This window comes from Topomyia yanbarensis, chromosome 3 (assembly GCF_030247195.1).
Source record: "Topomyia yanbarensis strain Yona2022 chromosome 3, ASM3024719v1, whole genome shotgun sequence".
Classification (NCBI taxonomy): Eukaryota; Metazoa; Arthropoda; class Insecta; order Diptera; family Culicidae; genus Topomyia; species Topomyia yanbarensis.
Genome location: NC_080672.1, coordinates 175,846,959 through 175,873,451, shown reverse-complemented (window position 1 = coordinate 175,873,451; position 26,493 = coordinate 175,846,959). Strand labels below are relative to the sequence as shown.

At 40.9% G+C, this 26,493-nt stretch overlaps 1 protein-coding gene across 1 annotated transcript in view; it reads right to left on the bottom strand.

The window, feature by feature from the left end:
* Positions 1 to 396: 396 nt before the first annotated feature.
* Positions 397 to 26,493, bottom strand: part of LOC131688783 (RNA/RNP complex-1-interacting phosphatase) — a 139,190-nt gene continuing 113,093 nt past the window's right edge. The window contains exons 3-7 of the mRNA XM_058973301.1: positions 2,848 to 2,964; positions 2,703 to 2,782; positions 1,690 to 1,736; positions 1,095 to 1,202; positions 397 to 1,027 (exon numbers count right to left, since the gene is read on the bottom strand). Coding sequence (XP_058829284.1) covers positions 555 to 1,027; positions 1,095 to 1,202; positions 1,690 to 1,736; positions 2,703 to 2,782; positions 2,848 to 2,964 — 825 coding nt within the window. The 3' untranslated portion in view covers positions 397 to 554. The remainder of the gene's footprint in view (positions 1,028 to 1,094; positions 1,203 to 1,689; positions 1,737 to 2,702; positions 2,783 to 2,847; positions 2,965 to 26,493) is intronic.

Below are 26,493 nucleotides of genomic sequence, written 5' to 3'. Positions count from 1 at the left end.
GCACATTGCACTACTTACTCAACGATAAGAGAACACCAAGTGAAAATTTCATAGGTCTATAAACAAGAACGACAAGTTTTTTTTTATTAGAACGATCCGGTGAATGTTTTGAAATGAATCTTTGTGAATGAAAGAAAGCATTCATTCGCGATCCTTTCTGCTTTCATTCAAAACACTACGTATGCGATGGAGAATGAATCATAGCCGGGCGCTGTCACTTTTTTTCAGTTTTGTGTTTTACTTCTCGCTTTCGCAATCGAAATAGTGTAATATCCTCATTAATGAGATGAATAACAGCTACCCTGTGACAGTAAAATAGTCATACAAATGGACAAAGAATTTTACGCAAGGACATTTCTTTTGAAATCTAATTAATAGACTAAATCCCATTAGTAGTTTAGTTTACCTAACATATTCCGTTTGTTTTCAATTTATTGTTGCAGGTTAACTAAACTGAATAACACAAGTTGGAACGAAAAAATAGGTACAGATTCCGGTTGGTTTGGAGTTTAGCACCATAGATGACTGCCATATTGAACATTACTTCTACTACACTAATTATCTTTGTTACCGTTTCCACTCCATGTAGATGATGTTGCTTCACGATTTCTCGATCTACTATAACGACAATCATTGTTTTCCCAACTTTTAGAATCAGAGTAACCAAAGCAATTCACACGCATACTATTTGTTCTGCGCGGTATATCATCCTTATTATTATGGTCATAGTTTCGATACTCGTATCTCCTCCAGTTGTCGGATCGATCTGAGCGGTCGCAGTTATAGCGATTATTGAACTGTTGTCGATCGTCACGAGAACGGCTTCTGGATCGATAGTCGCTTCGACTTCTATGTTTCTCTATTCTTATATTTTGTCTATCGCGGTTGAGTCTATCTCTGTGAATGTTCTGACGGTCAGAATCACTTTGTTTGTTATGACCACCGTTGTAACTCAATGGTATGAATCTGAGCAGCGAGTTCAAGTAATTGGCCCTTTCCATTGCATGGGAACGAGCTTTATTGAACACTAACGAAAAAAGAAACCCTCACATAGTAAGCATTGAAAGTTGAATTTATAAGAACCATTAACTTACATTTTATGGCGACTCGTGGCGACTGACCCTGTGCTAAGATCATATAGGCACACACGAAATAACCAGTCCGGTTTAAACCGTGCGTACAGTGAACTCCTATGAGTTTATCTGCAAAAGAAAGTAAAACATTTGCTTTTGGGGCGATCTGCAATATTTGGTATCTGTGTAACACTACATTAAGGTAATTTCAACGCAAGATTTTGTGCTATTCGATCCTATAATCAATAAAAATAGTTTTATTAAAACATGTGTTCATTTAAATTAGATTGCTGCGCTCACAGTTTATAAAAATACTAGGTTTCGTAACACGCCTTGGGACACTACAAATTTAAAATCAGCTTATCATTAATTTAATTCTATTCCTTCTTTTTCATTTACCGATAAATAGTGAATGGTATCTCCCAAACGGCAGTTATGCGCATAATTTTTCCATATATAAGAAAGCCACAGAGCATGGCAAAGTATTTTACATAATTAGTTTACTTGAGCATACTAAAGCTAAAGTAAAGAGCCTGGTTTTTGCGTGGAAACAATATGTATATCCGTTTAATGTGGCACAGTTTGCGTAATTTGTTAAATTTTCATTGAAACTCACCTTTATTCTTATCTTTGGCCAGAAAATCATCAACTATGTGTATGAATCTACAAAATATAAAGTAGAAAACGATGGAAAGTATAATTTAAAACATGAAATATCATGATTGTAGATATTAAAAATTAATTGAATAAAACAGTAACATTAAAAATCATTCTTTCTTAACATCTGAAAACGGTCCATACGTGTATGAATTATTCACCCGCCAGTTCAATAAAGTCATTCAGCGTGAAATATTGCATCTGATAGATACACTAATATGTTTCCTTTCATCTACCACGCGTCAACGCGTATAAGTATCGATTTGCATGGGCAATGAATCTCGATCGATTTGTCCGCATCATACGCTACATCGGTGGATGCTGCCCATACATATGTAAAGAACATATTTTTTTACTTTTTAACAGCGTCTCGCTGCAAGGCGAAACCGTTGCGATTATAAATAAATTTAAATAAAATAAAACATATCATCTCTTCATACGCACAACGATGCCGATCGGTTGAAAAAAACTGTGACTGGTGTAAAGGAAGACGACGACGACGACGATGGCAAGATTGCTATCTGAGAAACGTTAGGATTTGGAGCACAGCTTGCCGTTTTTGATATACTATTGGCAAATGATTTATTTGCTCAGCTCTAACAAAACGGGCATATCCATTAGTTTCTGCCAAGGCATATATCACTGCATCAGTATGCGCAAAATAATACCACTCACCGCCTATAATATATATATCTTTACTGATTCTCACTCGTTCCCTCAAACCCAAATTGGTCTGAACTAAACCGATCCAATAGCATTAGTAATAAACGGCATTTACAGCATGTAAATATATTGTTCAACTAAAACCTACTCATTCTGAGTCGTTTGTTTCTTCATATGAGCGAGTTATAACAGAAAGAAAAGCGCTTTTTACAACGAGTTGTCCATGTTATCAGCCTTACCGAGAAATGCACACTGTAGCACGTATGTACAGCATACATATTAAAAAAAATTGAGATTAATGAAACTTACTGGTTAACCAATGAACGGGCAGGTACTTCGTGTCCTTTTGTATATATTTTTTTGTGCTGAACATCTTCACACTCAAACTCCTGCAAAAATAATTACAGGATCATCATTAGCGGCTTCATGCTAAACTAGCGCATTTCTTTATTACCACTGGATTGTAGTATCTGGCAGTGAAAGTTAAATCTATCATCAGACCTAAATTAGGTATTTCTTTAATGACGTCTTCGGGGGTAAATCGTTCTATTTTCTTATCGGTGAAAAAGTCCTGCAATGAAAAACCATATTGCCAATATTAAATAAGTTAAACAGTAGGATATTTGATTGTATTTGTATTTTAATTATTAGAGTGCAGTAGACAGAGTGGTCCACATACAGAAGTGGCTAGTGATGGAGTTACTTGGTGCAAGAGAACCGCGTGTTCAGATTCAATTATTAGATATTATTCAACAACGTGTTCTGTACGATCCCCAGAGTGTACTGCAGTATACACAGGTTAGAGGTGGGTGCACTTTGGTTTCTACGCTTCTTGACAGCTTTGTACTGGCTGTTGCATTGCGTTTTGTGGGCATGCTGATATGATATTCCGATGAAAATCAAATCGGTATGTTTCGCTAATTTCAAGACAACCAAAAATCTATGGTAATAGATTTAGGCTTAAGTTGACTCCATACTCCATCCATACAACCCTAACCTCAATTAGGTTGGTGTAAATAGATACTATTTTTGTACGATTGTAATTTTTTGAAGATAAAATATCAATGCTTCTGCGATGCCACAAGTACAGATTTATCTAGAAAGATACAGCTGTTTGAAGTGTTTTGGTACAGATTATGTACGGTACAGATTACAGATTTTTGTAAAAAAGCACAGGTCTCCCGCGATGCATCCCAATATACAACAAGTAAACGTTGAGTTAGGCCGCTGGCATAGTGATGGCGAGAATCTGAAGTGGAGCTGGTACTGACTGAGCTTGAACTGAATCTGACATTAGAATGTAATATGTGAGAAACCTGCTTCCAGCAAATCATAGGGATGATGTCTGAGTGAAAGCCGTGCAAATCTTTTTGGAGTGCCTACATTTACTCTGACATGCTTCATTTGATTTGCTGCAAGCAGGTTATTAAAATGTGAGATGTAAGAAACCTGCTTGCTGCAAACCAAAGGGATGATGTCAGAGTGAAAACCGAGCGGATCTGCGCCGACTGCCTGCTTTTACTCTGCCAAGTTCCATTTGATAAGCTGCAAGCAGGTTTCTCACATCTCGCATCCTACTGTCAGTGCCAACCCCTGCTTAGCTTCTCACCGCCACTCTGTAAACCCTTAGGTTGCAAAGAAAATGGAGGCAAGAAATTGAGCTGGAGCTAGTTACCTAGTCAAACTCATCCGGAACTCTGAATGGTTTCATGCGGAATTCCAGCTCAAATAAAAGAACGTAGTCAGAATTTCTGGCTTGATCTCCCCAAATGAAAAAACATGTATAAGAAAAATATTTTTTTAAAACACTTTTGTTATTGTTTGGGTATAGAATCCGGAACAGATTTTTTCTATAGAAGAGTACAGATAGGAAAGATTTTTCAACATGTGGAACAGATTTAATTGTGGCAACACTAACTACACATTCAAAAGGTATATCCTATTTTCAACCCATTCCAAAGACCTTTTAGAAAAAATTAAATAGAATTAAATTTCATTAAGTTGAACCAGAGCTAGAGAAATTTTAACATTTCGATCTATTTCTTCGGACTAATTTCCTAAGCCCAATTAACCCCACTTATTGTCAAAGAAAAATCTAATATTTGACCAAAGTCCATCGCACATATGTATAAACAAACCCTGAAATTTTCATCAATATCAGAGAACATCTTTACGACTATTGACAAAATTTTGAAAACCTGGATCATAATTCGAATTAAACTTTTTTTTACTAGCATTACTTTTCGGAATTGAACATCTAACATTTCAACATCCAATTTACCAGACATTAATACAACATTTCCGAAGATAGTAACATTTACTATTCGAGTAACAGGATAAAGTGTATTCTACTTCATTTCGGTTATGTCTCTGACATTACCCTCACATCTTGTTTTAAATAGAAGTGGTGGCGTCGTAGCACGGATAGTAAAGAGATGTTTTAGCGAATATATGTTTGTCGGTTTCAATCTAGAAATCTGATGGTCGGAACGTTTTCCAGAACATGAGCTATTTATAGCATCGGAGAAGAGAATAGGACAAAACAAAATGATGCGCAGCAATGAGCAAATTGTGTCGTAACTCAATTAGAATCAAATAGCCAAACGTAACAGAAAGCAATTTGCAATTTGTCTCGTTAGTAGTAAAAATAACAAAAAAAATAGGGCAAGTATCAACGGGAGTTATATAGTTTAGATAGTTTTCTGATAAGATATTTTGATCGGGAAGAGTGAAGGGAATGTAAGGTGTAGAAGAAAGGGAATCTTTGATAGCTTCGTAAGTAACAAATTGATACAAAACCAAATACTAACAAAGTCTCTTTGTTAGTCTTCGATTTCTTTTGGAGGAGTATTGCTCTCATCTCGAACTCTGCGCGAATATAGTGTGTCAAATGTCATCCCGGAAAAAAAACGCTGTAGAAAATAACCCATTGGAAATGTATCCAATGGGTTATTTTCTACAGCATTTTTTTCCGGGATGACATTTGACACACTATAAAAAAATTGGGTTGAATTTTTATCGCCGTTAGCTTTTCGAAAATTGGAAAAAAAAATCGCGTCACCCGAAAAGCAACGACGCGAATTTATTTCGCTCAAGCACCTCGAAAATCCTCAACTCTCTCATCGGGACATCGGAAAACAACTCACACTCGCGCAGCCAACGGTGAGTCGTGCGATTAAACATTACTATCAAACTTTGAAATGCAGTCAAAATGGATCTTCTTTCAGGGACCAGGATTACAAGCGTGTAGTGAAAGCGTTTAAGGGGAATACCAATGCTTCGGTCAGGGATGTTGCCAAAAAGTTGAATATGTCCAAGTCTTTCGTTCAGAGAGCCAATAACCAGGAAGGACTACATACGTACACAGTGCAGAAGGCTCCAAATCGTGATAAACGGTGAAATATGGTGGGAAAGTCACGGTATCGGAAACTGTACACCCAGATACTACTGAAGCCTCATTGTCTCATCATGGATGCTGAAACTTACGTCAAGGCGAATTCCGGCAGCTTCCGAGGTTACTGTCCTTCACGGCCCCCAGCACAAGTTTGATGTTCCGGAGGAAGTAAGGAAACAGAAACTTTCAGTTTGCCAATAAATACATGATTTGGCAAGCGATCTGCTCATGTGGCAAACGAAGTGTGCCGTTCGTGACTATCGGGACTGTAAACGGGACGATCTACCTCAAGGGGTGTCTACAGAAGCGTCTGCTTCCTCTGTTGAAGCAACACGAGGGCCCTACGATCTTCTGGCCGGATCTAACCTCGTGCCACTATTCAAATGTTGTCCTGAAGTGGTACGAAGCCAACGGGGTTAATTTTGTACCCAAGAACATGAACCCCCAACGCAACGGAACTAAGGCCCATCGAAAAATACTGGGCAATTATGAAGCAAGCACTACGGAAGCATCCCAAGGAGGTTAAATCTGAGGAAGACATGAAGTAAATAAATATGCCAAAAGCTTAATTTGATGTGGGACACTCTTTATCATTAGTTCGGTAATCGGATTCACAAAGATCACACTAATGATACCCACCACGCTGAATAGTAGCCATGTGATAATACCTGGTCAGAGCCCTGACTAGACTTGTGGAATTATGTTTGGACACTAAACATCTAGGTTCCGAAATAAAAAAGTTAGCATGCAGTGAAAATCCGAACTAATTTAGATCATCAAAATAAGACGCAGATAAAACCAAGACACTTTGCTGAACACAACAACAACAAAAAATGCACATCCAAAGCGCTAGAGTTTTCGTCTTGCTAATTTTCGTTCTGGTCCCACCATGCAATGGTTGGCTACCTAAACAAACAGACGCATAGTGCTGAAAGACGACGTGCAGGCATTTCATTTCAAGTCGTACGTACTCTAATTCGATTGCTCAAAGTCTAAAAATGGTACTCAATGGAACTTTGGGAGAATAAAAAACAAATAATGAAACAATCCTGATGACGTCACCAATGATATAATCGAGGGATGTGCCATAAGTATATCCTGTAATCTATCATTTATGGTTGAAGATAATGATAAGACAAAATTGACACCGATAACCACGTCACGTTTACCCGTTCCGCTTCCCAAGAACACAGATCCATATGTTGTATATTAATGTACCTTCGACAAAACATAGCGACCATATTAACGACAACATAATGACTACACGCAACGGGACGCTACATCATTGTTAGAATGATTTCTGCCTACACTTAAAACTTGGAAGTATTTCCAATACATACATAAACGTTGGTTTAATGCAAATACAAGAGGTCATGCAATTTGAAAGAAAGCAAAAGTCAAGTACATAACATCGTCATGTCTTCATCGCCTTAAAGCAACTGTTTGAGATACCTAGCTCCTTCCGTGCGCCGAAATAGCTACCCGACTTCTTTCGATATTCTCAAGGTGGTTCGATAACCGCTACCTCTTTTAGTTTTATTTTAGTAAGGTGTGTGTGGTATCGTGCCATCCGAAGGAAAATAAAAAAAAGTACAAGCAAAACACCCGTCGGCAGGGTCTCTGTGATGAGCACATTTTACACCAGCAAGAGATCGATGATGCGCGCCGAGGATCAATTTTTATTTATTCTTTCGGCGCTGCGCCAGTGTGGCTCCCAACCCAGATGATATGCATATACCCCGGTCTCGGGCGCTGTTTACTTGCGGCATGGTGTAGGTAGTGGAACATCAGTCTGGACACGAGCAATCAACGTTGGTGGTCTATTTTCAATTATTTGGTCAAAGATAATAATTATTTATAATAATATATAATAAATTCTATAAAAAGCTGTCTGTATTTATTAATCATTTTTAATTGCTATATTGCATTAAGCTTTTCATGAACCGCCAATGCCTTACCATCAAATGAAAATTTTGTATCGCGGAACGCATCCACGCGTAATCTTAGTTTGTTGTTTGATGGTTATTGCTCTTACACTACATATGATGTTATACGATAAGAGCACAAGCAATTCGAATTTTAAAACCTTTAGATCAGCTAGTGCATATTAATTGACTGCAATACAGATCAATATTGCCAATCATTAGAGCCAAAGGGTTATTGAAACAGGATCTGTACGGCCGTTATATGCGTAATCATCCTGGGTATATAGTAATCCCATAGACCATTGGTCAAATATGCGTATAACGGCAGTGTAATAGGGGAAATATGAAAACTCTAGAATTCTAGTACTCTAGAGAAAGTTATGTCACCAGGGGTAAAAAATGAACCTAGAATTGCTGCTACTTACAGTCTTCGATGTGCCACGTTTCAAACACTACCGATTCAATGATGCAGAAAAGTATCGAGACAATCTTCTAGTTAGCTTCTCATTAACACAGACCTGTAGCTGCAGATCTTCGTTTTCGACGCATTACATAGGACGCAGCGTTACCCGTAGATTGATTTTTTATAAGAAATAAAGTATATTTAGCATGGAACCCTACCGAGGTTGTCAAAGTGTACACATTTACTGACCCTCTTCCAACAAGCGCATATATCGATGGCGAAAAACAAACTTTACCTGTACCCACTGATGGGTTCTTATATAGATAGCCCAAATTTCAAATGCCAACTGCGAAATTACATTTCGATGCCATAACTCAGTGACTGGCGGAACTAGAAACGAGGACAAACCGATCGATTTTTGCTCTGGTCCTGCTTAAAACATGAGTCCAATTTTTATTTTTATGTGATTTCAGATTGATGATAGTGTGTTATTTATACCATCTAGTGCGGCAAATCCGTAAAACCATAATTGTTTTTTGGTGCTTCTCGCTGGATTTTCGCCGCGAAGGATGTACGCTGGGATTTAATTTTGTCAGAGCAAAAAACAATCAAAGCTCACATCACATGCGTTCCAATATGTGTACCCCCAAATGTAGTATAGAAGCAAAACGTTTTTCTTTCTTATGTACGTCTTTGCATTCGCCTTCGCCCAATCGTCAAGAAAAACACGAAAAGTGCAGTTTTTCGATAATAATAAATCGCACAACCCATATAGTCCAGCACACGTATATTTGCCGTTTCGGATAGATAGTTTTTGTCGATAACGTGAATCGACATGTTTGCTAAAACAAACGAAAGACAAACCAGCAAACGGATGCATACACTTAAAATACTTTTCCTTTGACGATACGAAAAATTGCACCAAACTTATGAAAGATTCTACGCAAGTAAATTAGAAATAAGGGAACATAAAACTAAAATACAGAATAATGGAAAATTAACAGATAAATAATGATAAAATAAAAGTATGTCTCCACCTCCAGAATGTTTATTTATTAAATTAAAGTTATATTAATATTTGCCTAATCGGCTAATTCACCACGGAGGGTAATGGTGTACATTATTGTTTCTTAGAAACGAAGCAATAACGAGACGAGATATTTTTTTTAATTTGTTTATTTAATAAGGCACGAATGCGTTAGCTAGGGTTGCCACCTCTGGAGAGGCTCTGACCCGGAGATTTTCACTGATCTGGGGGGTGATGGATTTTGAGTAGAACGAGACAGAAATTGGAATCAAAGCGATTGCTAGGCATTTTAGAGCACTTTAATCGCTTTTTATTACTACGTTAAAGTAAAACTGTAAATTTTTGACGTTTGAGAACGGTTTTATCGGTTTAATGTGGTGTAGTATTTCACTTCCCCGACTAAGTGCCAAGAATACAAAAGCACCAGCTACTCTCACTGTGGAGGTCGAACGAGCATTGCTCTCCTCCACAACTAACAGGAGAAGGAAAGCAAAGGAGGCAGAGCTGCGACATCACACTATGTGGTGTCGGTTATTCGTCACCAACAAATTTTAATTTCGCAACAAAGGGGCAAAACTCACCTCCCTAGTCCAGTTAAGTATCGCTGCTGGAGTAGCAACAACACCGCAAGAACTCGTTTGATGTTGACCTAGTCAGTTGGATTAGAAAAAATCTGCCAAACCTTAGTGCAGCTGGTGATAAGCACCACTAAGAGTGAAATGATTTGGTAAAATTGCAGTAAAATAACTTTTTTACACCATTTTGAGCGACTTAGTGGAATGCAACATTTCAATTGTAGCACATAGCGAAATATTACTTTCCTTAACCCTCCGGAAGTCGCGCATATGGCTTACCGAACAAGCAGCCGCTGGTCCCCTAAGACGATTTCGCTAGATTTTCAGAGCAGCGTGCACTCAGTGCACTAGCGCGACTTCCGGAAGGTTAATTTGTAGTAAATTTTATTTTTCATTTTCATTGCTTTGTGAAAGAAATTAGCAATATTCATCTTCGCCACCTTGAAACGAAGGGTTAGTCGGGAAAAATAAATCTGAACCAGAGTAATAGTTAATTTAAACTTTTTAAACATATTTTGTAAAGAATCAATTAATTCCAAAAAAATTGAACCTATGCTTCTTCCCACCAAACCCGGAGAAATTGATGTAAAACCCGGAGACGCAGAGATCGCTCCCGAAAACCGGAGTCTTTGGGTCAAACCCGAAGGGGTGGCAACCCTAGCGTTAGCTTAAAGGTGCCATTTTTCATTGTTTTACATTTTGAATTTTTTAAAACTAGGGGGTTACACATTTCAATATTATTTTGTTTTATATAATGAAACTAAAAAAACTGTACAGCTAACTTATACATATATAAGAGGGGATAATATAATATTTGTAAGATTAGGGGGACGGGTCATTTTGCGTGTTCTTTGTATAGTAATTCACTTTATGATTTTTAGAAGGGAGATTGTTGGAGAAATTAATTATTAACTAAGCGGAACATTTTACAAGCTTATTAACTAGAAATAACTAGAGAGAGTGGTTCAAGATTAGGGGGAATTAATTAAGGCTATTTTAAAGTAGTGGTACTGTTGGGCATTTCTTAACGAGATTAAATATTGATCAACTAAAACTAGAAGATAGCGGGGGCACAAAAGTTTTGGGAAGGGACCGTTCATAAACCACGTAGACCTAAATTTGGGAATTTTTAACCCCCCTCCCCCCTAGTAGACCTTAGTAGACTTTTACCAAACCCCCACCCCCTCGCCAAAAGTCTACGTAGACTTTTAATTTTTTTTTTTTTTTCATTCGCTGGAAATGTGAAATTAGCAAGAAGCACATTATAATGTTCAATTAAAAATAAGCGTTCAGATTTATTTCAAGCTTTTCAAATATTTGTAACCCGTCAGGGTAACAATTTAGCACTGGGTGGAAATATACCTATTTGTGCGTACTCTCTCCGAAGAGTGTATTGTTATTTCAACATAACTCACCGCTGGTCATTATGCTCGTTCATGTTTTTGATGTAAATTTCGTTTAAATAATAGTCCATGAACGTTGTTATTAGTCCAGATAGGTGTAGTAATTTTTGTTGTGTATTTGTAAATAAATAGCATAGGGTTTAGTTAGGTTACCGCTCTCCTTTCGCTGCAAAAGTGGTCTGACTATGCTGTGCTATAGCGATGACAGCTATGCGGCGGTACGTTTTTTTGGTGCTGGTTTTGGTGTTTGTTTTGGGTCGAATGAGGAAGGCGGCCATCGAGATAAGGAAGAAAGTGACGAACCACGGCGTAGAACAGACGTCCGTAAATAGTGTTTTTCCGGGACAGTTTCCCGCCACTGCACAGTGGGGCGAAACTGAAAAAAGACGGTCAAAAGTCTTTCCTGAGTTTCGCAGATGTTTTTATGCTTTTATGTCTTCAGGAAAGTTTCCTAGGACTATATCCCACATCTTTTAGGATAAGCACCTTAATTTTTCTTAAGGTGCAAGTGTCACTTAAAAAAAAATTTTTTTAGCTCGACAACCAAAAATTTTTTTTTGTGCGGAATCTTGTAGAGCAATTTATTTTGAACAACTTTGAAGAACATATCTGTCATCTATATATTTTTCCTTAAGTGATATGTACGTTGCACCTTAAAATCAATTTTTCAACTTTCTCTTCTACAACTTAATTTTTTCTACATTTGTATATTCTAGAAAGTTTTAGATACCGTCAAAACACACAACTTTTCTGAAGACTCCAATGATGTATAACATGTGTATCGGGATTTAAATCGATTTTTCTTTAAAAAAATACTCTTTTTCATTACAAAATTTCTCAAAATTGTGAAACTTTGTGAACCAAAACTCAGCATGATTAGATTCGTCATGTTATGTAGTATTTGTAAGCGAAGTATAACAATCCGGACTTTTCGGGTTTTTTAGTTTTCCTACATTTTTATACTGTATAATACATGGATATTTCACAGTATCTATAGAGCGGGCGTTAGTAAATCAACACGTAATAATACAGAATACTACACTCAATGCAAAATATATCTTCTATTATCAACAATCAACATGTAAAAACAATGAAAGTGTATGAAGCATTTATTATACAATAGAAGTATTTTATATTGAACTAGCCAATACCCGCCGCGTGTTGCTGCGACTTTCAACGAAATAGGATTAAACACAATTTGTTCCGAAGCGCCATGGCAGATAATCCCCAATCAATAGCACACAAACACGCTCCATGACAAATGTCTACTACGTATAAATTTTTAGGGCAATCGGCCTTTTGGGAGTCCACACATCACATACATACAAACATTGACTTTTATATATATATAGAAGAAGATGACTAAAACGATTAATCTTGGAAAGATTACATAATTTTGGTATTATTCCTCTCATTCTTCGTTCCAGTTACTCAAAAATCCACAAAACGCAAGCTCTGAGAGTGATTCAGAATGATATTTGCTTTGATGTGTGTTTTCTTTTATTTTCAATAATTCACAATAAAATATTACTAATGCTATAAATAATTGGATTACTGTTAAGCGTGTAATGTACCCGCGTAAAAAGCAATTTAGGCGTCCTTCTAATGTATAATTAGTGCTTCATACACTTCATTGTTTTTACATGTTGATTGTTGATAATAGAAGAAATATTTTGCATTGAATTTAGTATTCTGTATTATGACGTGTTGATTTACTAACGCCCGCTCTATAGATACTGTGAAATATCCCTGCATTATACAATATAAAAATGTAGGAAAACTAAAAAACCCGAAAAGTCCGGATTGTTATACTTCGCTTATATTTACTACATAACATGGCGAATTTAATCATGCTGAGTTTTGGTTCACAAAGTTTCACAATTTTGAGAAATTTTATAATGAAAAAGAGTATTTTTAAAAAAAAAATCGATTTATATCCCGATACACATGTCATACATCATTGGAGTCTTCAGAAAAGTTGTGTGTTTCGACGGTATCTAATACTTTCTAGAATATATGAATGTAGAAAAAATTAAGTTGTAGAAGAGAAAGTTGAAAAATTGATTTTAAGGTGCAACGTACATATCACTTAAGGAAAAATATATAGATGGCAGATATGTTCTTCAAAGTTGTTCAAAATAAATTGCTCTACAAGATTCCGCGCAAAAAAATTTTTTTGGTTGCCGAGCTAAAAAAAATTTTTTTTAGGTGACACTTGCACCTTAAGAAAAATTAAGGTGCTTATCCTAAAAGATGTGGGATGTAGTCCTAGGAAACTTTCCTGAAGACATCAAATCATGAAAACATCTGTGAAACTCAGGAAAGACTTTTGACCGTCTTTTTTCAGTTTCGCCCCACTGTGCACTGGACTGAGAGTTAAGTGCGCGCGTGCGACGGCAAGTAATCCCGTCGAAAAGTGTCGGTCGTGGTTCGGTTACCATAGTGTTCTGTGGTGTTGGGTCGCCGGATATCAGAAGCTAAACGCAAAGGAGCCACTCGCTTCTCCGGCTAATTACCAAGGACCCAGTAACACCACGCCGCCCTCACTGTGGAGGATCAGCCGAACGAGCATAGCTCTCCTCCACAGTTAATCGCAAAGGAGGGCGAAGCAGGTAGGACAACGGATCCACCTGAGGTAGTTTACTGCGGTATCTACCTGGGCCATTCACGGGGAGTGAGTGGGCCCGGCGATCAGTCGCCCTGTCGCTAGGGAGGTTCCAACAAAAGAGCCAGCTCACCTCCCTAGCTAATTGTAAAGGACCGCTGCGATAGCAGCCAACGATACCAGCAGGAGAACTCGGCCGTCGGAGTCCCGGCCGGTCGGATAAACCCCCGCCTTCCGCAGTCATCAAAAGCAGCAGCAGCAGCAGTGAAGTAGAGAAGCGGAGAAATAAAAGTCGGTAAATTACTTGTTTGTTTACTTTTGTTTTTGTTGTTACGAAAATCCGAAATTCTGTAGAGGCACCTAGGCCGCCCTGAAAAGAAGGGTTCGCCGGGCAAACCAGAACCCGAGTAGTGGGCAAACCCCTACTTACATTTGGCGCACAGCGCAAAACACACTGAAAAAAATATTTTCCTATTTTGGAAAATATTTTTTTCTTCCGGAGTGTGGGGTGCTTCTACTAAATAGAGGATTTTCGTAGAACAGTGGTGAGGTTTCTTCCGCAATATTGTTCCGCGGTCGTATTATTTATTTATTTACATTTGTTGGCGTATTTTTTCGATTTTTTGTTTTTTCCTTTTTATTTTTGTCCGAATTTGTGGATTGCGTTGTTTGTGTTTGGTCTGCCGGACGAGTAGTTTGAAGGTTGTTGTCATTTATTCGGTTGCGGTGGCCAATCGCCTTGTATTCTCAATCCGGTTTGAGACATTTTTGGAGCAGCTTGATTTCCTGAAATTTTAAGGGAATCGTTAGTGGGCGAAAAATCAGAAATTTTACCGTACCAGTACTTACATGCTTTGTGTCTTGGTGATTTCTTCCAATATAGCGCAAGTTATGATGGCGTTGGAGAAATTCAACCAAGCGTGTGTGTTCATGCGCGTCGATCATTTACATTTCGATGAGCTGGATTTTGAGTTGCTATCTCGAAGCATTTTTATCTCTCCTGATTCGGATCTTTCGGGTGTCCAGCGGCAGCGGCGTCTTCGGGGAATTTTGTCGCATGAGCGGTCGTCTCGGAGGGAATTAGTTCGCAATTTCCGGGGTGACGTGGGTGAAGAAAAGGAGATCTGCCTTGGTAAATTACTAACAATCAAGGAAGATCTCCAGTACCGGTGCCCAAACAAGGAGATTTACCGAACACGGTTGCTTCATTTGGGGTCTAGGCTCCAGGTTATCCGCAATTATGCGGCAGGGGAGGTCAACCAGGAAATTTCGGGGTTGCTGGAGGAAGTTCTAGCAGTTTATGCCAGTCATTTCAGTGACGAACAGGCAGCACTTCCTCCCGACAACCAAGAAGGGGAGGATGGAGAAATTTTGGGAGATTTGCTGAGTACAGACGTACCTGCAATTCCACAGGGATCCAATCCTTCCGATAACCAAGGATCTCTTTCTAAACAGCTCGTAGGGGACGGCCTGTTGCGTGTCTTGTGCGAGATGAGGGACGAGATTCGACAATTGCGACAGCAATCCGACGATAATAGAGCCCTAGCGTCTCAGGGGTCTGATGCTTTTTCAAAAGCTACTGAAACGCTAATGGGTGGGATTGCTTCACTGACAACCATTTCGTCAGTTTTAAGAAAGACGGTTCAAGAAGTTGTCTCACTTCGTGAATCCGTCAGTGAACTTCGGGCACTAGTACATAAGAAGGAAAGTGCACCCGAGATGGATCTGCAGACCGATCTGGAAGATTTGCGTTTGATGGACGTACCCGATTCATTTGATGAACCAGAGATTCCTCGCCCAACACTGGCGCCCAGTCCCGATCAATTTGTGTTGAAGCGAGGATTCTCGGGTCAACAAAATATATGCCCATCACTTCCAATCGAGAAACCGAAACAGAATACCGGATTCACAGCCCCGTACCAAACTCAGAACCAGCCTCACGTTCCTGAATGGACCGAACAGCGGACGGGGCCATCCTATCCGAACTTTTCAATATCTACCAACGCGGGAAACGGATCGATGGGAGCCCCAAGGAATTACTCGCGTAACCCGCAACGCGTCGCTGATTGGAAAATTCGGAAGTATGCTGGAACTGATGAAGGAACGGGACTAAATGAATTCTTAGACACCGTAGCGAGTTACGCTGCGTGTGAGCAAATGTGCGAAGACGAACTTTTCAATTCTGCGATGCATTTGTTCACTGGCAATGCTTTGACCTGGTATCAGGCTATGCGTACGCAAAACCGGTTGTTTAACTGGAACCATCTTGTTTGCGAGCTCAAGGTAAATTTCGTACATCCTGAACTTGATGCTACGCTCAAGATGAAGGCTCTCCAGCGCCGGCAGATGCGTAACGAATCTTTCCAGGAATATTTCCTGGAAATGGAAAAAATATTTCGTGCTATGACGGTTCCAATGGCACCGAGCGAAAAACTCGACGTGCTCAAGCGGAACCTGAAAGCCGACTATAAACAAATGCTTATCCTCAGGCCAGTGAACACGCTCTCAGAATTGATGAGTCTTGGTAAATCGATCGACGCCTCCAAGACGCCGATTTATCAGAAAGTTTTCGGTTCTTCTCGGGAAGTTGCTGCTTATTCTGATAATCCACCACAAAACAAACAAAAACAAAATAATCAAAACCAAAAGGGAGGTGGACAGAATAACGGCAACGCAAAATCCAAAACGTTTTGGAGCAAGAATGCCAAACCGGCAGGTCTTGATTCAAACAAGCCTCCTGACAACCAGAAAAAGAAACAGCAAGGGAATCAGGATGGCAAGAATCTCGAGGGAAACAATCAAAAACCTACAGAACCACCGCAGAAACCTATAATGTGTCTGGAGTATTTGGTGGAAAAGCATCGTCCTCCCGTGCTCGGCGTCTGCTACAATTGTGGAGACAAAGGACACGAACATGAGGGATGTCGGAAACCAAAGCGGGTGTTCTGCATCGTGTGTGCGTTTAAAGGTTTTGATGTTTCTCGTTGCCCTTACTGCCTAAAAAACGGGATCAGAACCAACTGAAGTCGCAGTTGGCAGTAAAGCAGCGCTCCAAAGAACAACTAACAATCCATCCCCAGATTTACGACAGTTTTCGACCGGCTCGTGATGAGGACTATGATAATTCGTTGTCTGTCGAAACCATCGTCCTTGACGACCCGTTCGATAACCGTCCATTTGCAATTGTCGCTGTGTACGGCAAATCCTTCAAAGCCTTGCTCGACAGTGGTAGTAACGCCACAATTATAACTAAAAAGCTATACCGAAAGTTTTCGAAAAGTCCCTTGAAAAGGTTGGAACGACCATTCGAACTACGTTCTGCAAATGGTCAATCCTTACCAATCATTGGACAAGCGTATCTCCCGTATACTTTTCAAAATTTGACAAAGGTCCTATGCACTCTTGTAGTAGAGCATCTGACCGTCAACTCCATTCTAGGTATGGACTTTTGGCGCGCCTTTGGGATTTCTCCTGAGATACAAAACTGTGCTCTGTTGAACTCAGGTCAGGAATCAGAAGACAATGAAGAAGATGAAGTACCGCGTGAGTCGATACTCACTTCGGAACAGTTAGCGCGCGTAGAAGAAGTAAAGAAGTGTTTCCAGGCAGTAGAGCCCGGAAAGCTAAGCCCAACCTCATTCACAGAGCACAGGATTGTCATCAAAGATGAATTCCAAGGTGCGGCACCCGTTTGCCGATATCCTTATCACATGAGCCCAAAGAAACTGTCTAAGGTCTGGGAAGAAGTTGACCGATGGCGGTCTATGGGAATTATCGAGAAGTCTGATTCGGATTGGTCGCTTAATATTGTGGCGGTCACGAAACCAGACGACTCAATTCGCCTTTGTCTAGACGCTAGGCCTCTCAATGAGCGTACTGTACGAGATGCATACCCTCTGCCCCACCCTGGGCGAATATTGGGCGGCTTACCCAAGGCGAAGTACCTGTCTACCATAGACTTGAAGGAGGCCTTTCTCCAGGTACCCCTGGCTAAGGATAGTCGCAAATATACCGCTTTCAGTGTTCCCGGCAGGGGTATGTTCCAATTTACTCGTCTACCATTTGGTCTCGTCAACAGCCCCGCTACTCTGGCGCGACTGATGGACCAGGTTCTAGGACGCGGTAAATGGGAACCTTACGTTTTCGTCTACCTAGATGACATCATCGTCGTAAGCGAAACGTTCGAGCATCACATACAGTTGCTCAAAGCAGTGGCCGATTGTCTAGCAAGAGCTAACCTAACCATCAATTTGGAAAAATCCCGTTTTGGAGTCCCCGAACTAAAGTTTCTTGGTTATTTGTTGAATCGGGACGGACTCAAGGTCAATCCTGACAAAATTCAGCCGATTCTCGACTACGAGAGACCGGTTACCGTGACGAAACTTCGTCGTTTCCTCGGTATGTGCGGTTATTACCGCCGCTTCATTGATCGGTTCAGTGAGGTCACTGCTCCCTTGAGCGATCTGCTCAAAACGAAAACCAAGAGCTTAGTTTGGAACTCCGAGGCAGAACTCGCGTTCCTTAAAATTAAGGAACTTCTAGTCACTCCTCCAGTTTTAGTCCCACCAGACTTCTCCAAAGAGTTTATCCTTCAGACAGACGCTAGTGACGTAGCAGTCGCTGCTGTTCTGGTGCAGGAGTATCCCGAGGGTGAGAAAGTAGTTGCTTACTTTTCGCACAAACTGACCACTCCCCAAAGGAACTATCATGCAACTGAGAAGGAAGGTCTGGCGGTGATAATGGCGGTTGAACACTTCCGAGGTTACTTGGAAGGTTATCATTTTCGACTGGTCACTGATTCGTCAGCGATTACATGGATACTGAAGACTAAATGGAAAACCAGTTCACGTTTGAGTCGTTGGAGTTTAGAATTACAACTCTACGACATGTCTATTGAGCACCGGAAAGGCAAGGACAATGTCGTTCCTGATGCGTTATCCCGGGCCGTAGCAGCCGTTTCAGCTTTGTCCACCTCAGACTGGTACTGTTCCATGAAGTCAAAAGTTATCCAAAATCCTGACGACTATGCCGACTTCAAAGTAGAAAATGATCAACTTTTTAAGTATGTCAACTCGAAAGTTGTTCCGTGCGACTCGCGGTTCAGTTGGAAACTCGTCCCAGCACCCGAGTTCCGTCAAGATTTGATTCAACGTACCCACGAAAATTTGCTTCACGTGGGATACGATAAAACGATCCATGAAGTGCAGTTACGATATTACTGGCCTCGTATGGGATCTGAAGTACGAAAGTTTATTCGAGAATGCGGGACGTGCAAGGAAATCAAAACTCCTTTCGTCCCAGTCCAGCCCGAAATGGGTCAGTCACGTGCGACTAATGCACCATGGCGAATGGTTTCTGTGGACTATATTGGTCCTCTTCCAAAAAGCAAACATGGCAATCAACACTTGCTTGTCGTCCTCGACGTCTTCAGCAAGTACGTCATGTTAACCCCCGTTCGCAAAATCGCTAGTACATCACTCTGTACGATACTACGCGAACAGTGGTTCAATCGCCATGGTAGCCCGGAAATTCTGCTAAGCGACAATGCCTCCACTTTCACCTCGAAGGAGTTCAGTCAATTCATAAAAGAAACCAACGTCAAACATTGGCTGAATTCCCGCTATCATTCGCAGGCTAACCCAGTGGAGCGAACAAATCGCTCGATAAACACCGCAATCCGGGCATATGCTCGAACCGAGCAGCGCAATTGGGATGTCCATATCACCGATGTGGAGCGCATCCTAAATACTACCGTTCATTCCTCCACTGAGTTTAGTCCTCATTTCATTATACACGGGTGTGAAATGGCATCTGCCGATGACTTCAGCAGGATTTCCGGTGAGGGTGACCTAGAAACAAGACACCAACAGATAGACAAAATCCGGGAGATTGTGGTCAAAAATTTGGCAAAGGCAAGCGAGGGCATTCGACATCAGTACAACTTGCGTCATCGAAAGTTCTCCAAACCTTTTGAAACGGGACAAATGGTGTACCGTCGAAACATGAAGTTGTCGAATGCACTCGAGTCTTACAATGCTAAACTTGGACCACAATACTTACCGGCAAAAATTGTCTCAAAAAAGGGTGTATCCTCCTACGAGCTGGAGGATTTAGCAGGTAAAAATCTCGGAGTTTGGCCAGCAAATCTCCTTAAACCAGAATAAAAACAATCTTTTCCGTGCCGTCTGTGGATTGACGATATGCTTTTATATGGATTACTCACTTGGGAGTTTTTCAAAAGCTGCCGTCAGTTCCCGACGGCAACACCACGGACTTTGGTCCGAATAACACCAAAATAAGTTTCTCCGTCTTCTCTATCTTCATTCTAGAAGACCGAAACTGCCGCATGAAAGGTTTTTAAAACACACTTTCTATACCTTTTTCGGCGCGCCGCTCGAGCAGCGGCGTAATCAAATTATCGCACTTAATGTATGGTCGGGGACCCGTCTTGGCCACAGAGGGATAGAATTATCCACTTAAATGAACACACAAATCTTACGCCGTGGTCCCCGAACGCATCAATAGCACTTTCTGCCGTGTTCGGCAAACAAAAACAAAATTCTTTTGCGCCCCACTCGCGCAGTGAGGTAACCAACTATTTACATGTAATATATGCTCCGGTACCGGAGACGATAACGATAGGGTGTAATTCTCCACTAAAGAAACACAAATCCACTATCCGTGCCATTCTCCCGGGTACCGGACGCATCTAAATACACTTTTTTCTAAAAACCCCTCTTCATGGGGAACACTCGCACCTACGGGTGCACAAAATTATATATAATTTCCCCTTGTTTAGGGCACCAGAACTTAAAAAAAACATATTCACCTATCCCTACTTCGATAGGGACACAAACAAACACTAGCGCGGCTGATTCCCGACCGAAACTATCGTGAGAAAACGCGCGAACCGACCGTAAACCGGATAAAAATCGCGAAATACGGTGCGGGAGACGATTCCGCGATCCGTATTGTTTTGTTTTGATGATGATTCATTCATCCATTCAGATGGATGATATCATCATTTTTGACACATTCCCCGATGTTCGCACCAAGGTTATGCATCATGCAGGTGTAGCCCGATTCGAATCAGGGTAGTGTGCGTGTTAAAGGGAGATGTGGGTTAAAAAGCGCCACGCATCTTTGATCTCGAATCGAATAATAAAATTTCATTTCGCATAATTTTGGGTTTGTGGTTAAACCTGGGATGGTTCGTTTGATTCCGGTGGGAATCATTTTGATCTGTTTAAATTATGCGAAAGACATTCTTTGGTCCCTCTCAAACGTTTCTTATGCCATGTAGGAAGCGTTTTGAGGCGAAAAGGGACGAATATACAAACTTTTTGTCCGGAATGTCTGTGAGTGGGAGAAACGATGACGTGTTAAGCGGTATGGTATGTGTGAATGTTTGAGTGCAGAATCATATTGAAGGAATGAATGCATGTGTGAATGATAAGATAAAATTGTTTTGGGGTTAATTCGAAGTGCTTATCGGAATGTGAATGATCGAGTAGGCCAGTGATTGAGGATGAATGAATGGGATAATTGTATGAATGTTTTTGGATAGAAACCCCAACACAAGCGTGTAGTAGTGGTACCGTAAGAACACGAGGCATTTCTGGACAGTCGATGATAAAACGAACAATGTAATGCCGACAACCGTTCCCCTGCAAGTTGGAACATTGAAAATTGTCAATGCCACTTGCAGAATTTTGGGAATTTCGAGTTGTTACCAATCTTGTTTTCAGGTTGGATTTAGGGTTCAACCCATAGCCGAGTAATGACGATGGCTGATAGCCTCTCGCTTCGCGTATGCTGTCAGTATTATCAGACCAAACACAGGCAAACTTTTCACCAATGAGGACCGCCGGTCGATTAGTTTTTTTTGACATGAATTATTGATAAATTGCGGAAGAAATAATTAGGTGTAGTTAGTTTTTCTTTGTTTATTTATTTATTTATTCATTGCGTATTATTATTGTATCGGTGTTAGGTGTTAGGTTAGAAAAAAAATTGTTGCCAATTTTTTTCCACCCGGTGTGGGCGAGATTGTAACCCGTCAGGGTAACAATTTAGCACTGGGTGGAAATATACCTATTTGTGCGTACTCTCTCCGTAGAGTGTATTGTTATTTCAACATAACTCACCGCTGGTCATTATGCTCGTTCATGTTTTTGATGTAAATTTCGTTTAAATAATAGTCCATGAACGTTGTTATTAGTCCAGATAGGTGTAGTAATTTTTGTTGTGTATTTGTAAATAAATAGCATAGGGTTTAGTTAGGTTACCGCTCTCCTTTCGCTGCAAAAGTGGTCTGACTATGCTGTGCTATAGCGATGACAGCTATGCGGCGGTACGTTTTTTTGGTGCTGGTTTTGGTGTTTGTTTTGGGTCGAATGAGGAAGGCGGCCATCGAGATAAGGAAGAAAGTGACGAACCACGGCGTAGAACAGACGTCCGTAAATAGTGTTTTTCCGGGACAGTTTCCCGCCACTGGACTGAGAGTTAAGTGCGCGCGTGCGACGGCAAGTAATCCCGTCGAAAAGTGTCGGTCGTGGTTCGGTTACCATAGTGTTCTGTGGTGTTGGGTCGCCGGATATCAGAAGCTAAACGCAAAGGAGCCACTCGCTTCTCCGGCTAATTACCAAGGACCCAGTAACACCACGCCGCCCTCACTGTGGAGGATCAGCCGAACGAGCATAGCTCTCCTCCACAGTTAATCGCAAAGGAGGGCGAAGCAGGTAGGACAACGGATCCACCTGAGGTAGTTTACTGCGGTATCAGTCGCCCTGTCGCTAGGGAGGTTCCAACAAAAGAGCCAGCTCACCTCCCTAGCTAATTGTAAAGGACCGCTGCGATAGCAGCCAACGATACCAGCAGGAGAACTCAGCCGTCGGAGTCCCGGCCGGTCGGATAAACCCCCGCCTTCCGCAGTCATCAAAAGCAGCAGCAGCAGCAGTGAAGTAGAGAAGCGGAGAAATAAAAGTCGGTAAATTACTTGTTTGTTTACTTTTGTTTTTGTTGTTACGAAAATCCGAAATTCTGTAGAGGCACCTAGGCCGCCCTGAAAAGAAGGGTTCGCCGGGCAAACCAGAACCCGAGTAGTGGGCAAACCCCTACTTACATATTAAAGAATGGTTTTTTGTCTATGACTGATCAAATCAATTAATACCAATTCAAGGGGCTTTCCAACGTTTGTATAGCGGAATACTTCTTTGTAAGGTTAGTCAATCAAGTATATGTAAAAAGATATATTGCTATAACTAGTTCAAATTTTGGCCGAAGTGCGACCTACACCAACAATGCAGAATTGCTAAACACTTTTTGAGCCTTACTGGTGCATTCAAAATTGTTAAATTATAAGAAACAATTACAAAATAATACTGTTGATGTGTACTATCATCTAGACTAAAATATTAAACTGCACACAAATTTCACTTTTCGTGAACAAATTTCAATATTTCTAAGATAATAAGATAATCTAAATTGGCTTATTTGATTAAGGGAACGAAGCTATTTAAATCTTCCCAAAAATATTTATTTTTCTTATGTAATTAATAGCCGTATCACCTAGGAGTATTATCGAAAAGTATCAGTTTAACTCCGAATATTTTCGAAGATAAATAGAGTAGAACCGGTTTGCACGGAGTTGCGTAGGGTCAAGATGTAAAATTTAACGGGTGTTTAAAGATTTTGAAATCAGTGTAAATGATTGCAAGAGAAACTGATTAACTCGAGTAAACACTTTGTTGTAGAAGTTTAACTACACTACTGCTTTAACGAACGAAATCAATAAATAAAAACTAAAAAAAATAATCCACTTATTGTTAAAAATCGGGTGTTTTGTTGTTACAATGCTTAACTTTGACCATTTTTTAACTTTTATGGTTCATGCATTTAATGGTCCATGCATGTCTGCTAACTAGTGGTGTCTCAGATGATTTCAGAGTCAAAATCTTCCGTCGTGAGGAATTTTGGGCGATCGTCTTTGGAACTGTCATTTTGTATTATTCCTAGATCAAAACTATATCAAAATATACGCAAGAAGCAATAACGTGTGAGGTTGTCCAAAAAAATCGTGGGTTCTGGGTTGAGTGGTCACTTAACGAGTAGTTACCTGAATAGTGTACTAGCTTTGAAGTGTCATAAATACTGAATAGACCGATATTTTGAATACAACTCTTTAAATCCCATTTATAATTAGTGATACGAGACTAACAAAAAATAAAAGTCTACGTACCCCCCTCCCCCCTCGTAGACAAACGTAGACTTTTGCTAGACCCCCCCCCCGTCCCCCCTATGAGTCTACGTGGTTTAGGAACGGCCCCGAAGATATTCAAGGGGAAGAAGGGGGTGAAGTCATACATCTGTGTATCAGAGACATGGGAGAGAGGGTGGACAAGACTTAAGGGGGTGGTTGGGTATAAACTTTCGGTTTCCGGCATAAGGTATCAACGGCCAGGATTACAGATTCGAACGGATGTATCAAGTATTGGGACGCCGGGCGGTTTTCCTCGAGCCGGCAGGGGTTCCTCCAGACGATTTCGTAGTACGGCTCAGATACGGATCGTAAACACACCGCGTTGCGCGTGTGATGTTGTACTGTAGGTCTCGTGTTGTTGGTTCATTCGACAGATGTTTTGTCTCGTCTTGGAGTCGTATCAGACCATCGTTGGGGTATGGTAGGCGGAAGAGGGCACTTCTGGGAATGATAAGAGAAAAGATAGGGGCATTTAAATTTGGATATTGATGGTTTTTAGGTACGTGTATATAAGGGACATGTAGAGAATATCGCGGCTTGTTGGGACATCTCGAACCGGGACATTGGGTGATCTTCCTCGGGCCCGAAGGGAAACGAATAGTTGAGATCTGGCAGAACAGTACTCGGCGCATGCCCAGACAACATGTTCGATCTCGTGATAACCGTTGCCACAAGCGCAGATACCGCTATCCGCGAGCCCAATACGTCGGAGATGAGCGTCCAGTGTGTAGTGATTGGACATGAGCCGAGACATCACGCGAATGAAATTCCGACCCACATCCATCCCCTGAACCTAGGTTTCGTCGATACCTTAGGGATTATCGAATGTAGCCACCTTCCTAGTTCACCATTGCTCCATGCAATTTGCCAACTTTCGAGGGTTCTCTGATGAGTGATAATGAAAAATGCGCTGAAGCTAAATGGCTTTTCATATATGTCACCTTGTAAAGCGCTCGCCTTAGCTAAAGAGTCCGCTTCTTCATTACCTGGCATGGAGCAATGCGAGGGAACCCAAACTTAGGTAATCTTGTACGATCTTACAAACAAAGCACGCAAGCGCTCCCAGATTTTCCCCAGAAAATATGGAGTGTGCTTTCTAGGTTTCATTGAACGGAGAGCCTCGATTGAGCTGAGGCTATCCGAGACAATAAAGTAATGATCAGTGGGCAAAGTATCAATGATCCCAAGGGTATACTGAATAGCAGCAAGTTCAGCGACGTAAACTGAAGCAGGATCATTGAGTTTGATTGAGGCGGTGAGGTTTTGATTGAATATACCAAAGCCAGTGGAGCCGTCGAGGTTCGACCCGTCGGTGTAAAACATCTTGTTGCAGCCGACTTCTCGAAATTTACTATGAAAGATGCGTGGGATCACTTGCGGACGTATGTGATCCAAGATTCCACGAATCTCGTCTTTCATGGATGTGTCGAAGAATACAGTTGAATCAGAAGCATGAATAAGATTGACACGGTTGGGATAGTATGAAGAAGGATTGATATTTTGTGCCATGTAATCGAAGTACAAATCGGGTTTGAGAATTGAGCTCGACAAGCCTTTCGAAATTTGCAATTACTAACGGGTTTAAGATATCGCATCGGATGAGCAATCGATATAAGAGGTCCCAAAATCGATTTTTCAGCGGAAGAACGCCCGCCAGCACTTCTAAACTCATCGTATGTGTCGAGTGCATGCAACCCAAAGCAATACGCAAACAACAATATTGGATTCGCTCTAGTTTGATGAAATGTATGTTTGCAGCGGAGCGGAAACAGAAACTCCCGTACTCCATAACCGACAATATCGTTGTTTGGTACATCCTGATCAGGTCTCCTGGGTGGGCACCCCACCATGTTCCGGTTATTGTACGGAGAAAGTTGATCCATTGTTGGCACTTCTGTTTCAGATACCTAATGTGACATCCCCAGATGCCTTTAGAGTCGAACCAGACTCCGAGATATTGGAAAGTTGAAACCTGAGCAATAGTTTGACCCATTAATTGAAGCTGTAGTTGCGCTGGTTCACGCTTCCTTGAAAATACAACTAGCTCAGTTTTCTCCGTGGAGAACTCGATACCTAGCTGGAAGGCCCAAATTGTCCAAGGTATCTTGCAATGGTCCTTGCAGATCGACGGCTTTGGGACCTGTAATAGAGACTACACCGTCATCTGCAAGCTGCCTTAGCGTGCATGAATTGACAAGACATTCGTCAATGTCATTCACGTAAAAGTTATAGAGAAGGGGGCTTAGACATGAGCCCTGGGGAAGACCCATGTAGCTAATTCGTGATGTCGATAAATCACCATGCGAAAAATATATATGTTTTTCAGACAGCAAGTTTAGCAAAAAGTTGTTTAGTGTCGGTGAAAGACCATGCTGGTGCAGCTTCTCAGACAGAATTTTGATAAAGACTGAATCAAAAGCCTCCTTTATATCTAGGAAAACTGATGCCATCTGCTCTTTGCTAGCATAAGCCATTTGAATTTCTGTTGAGAGCAACGCAAGGCAATC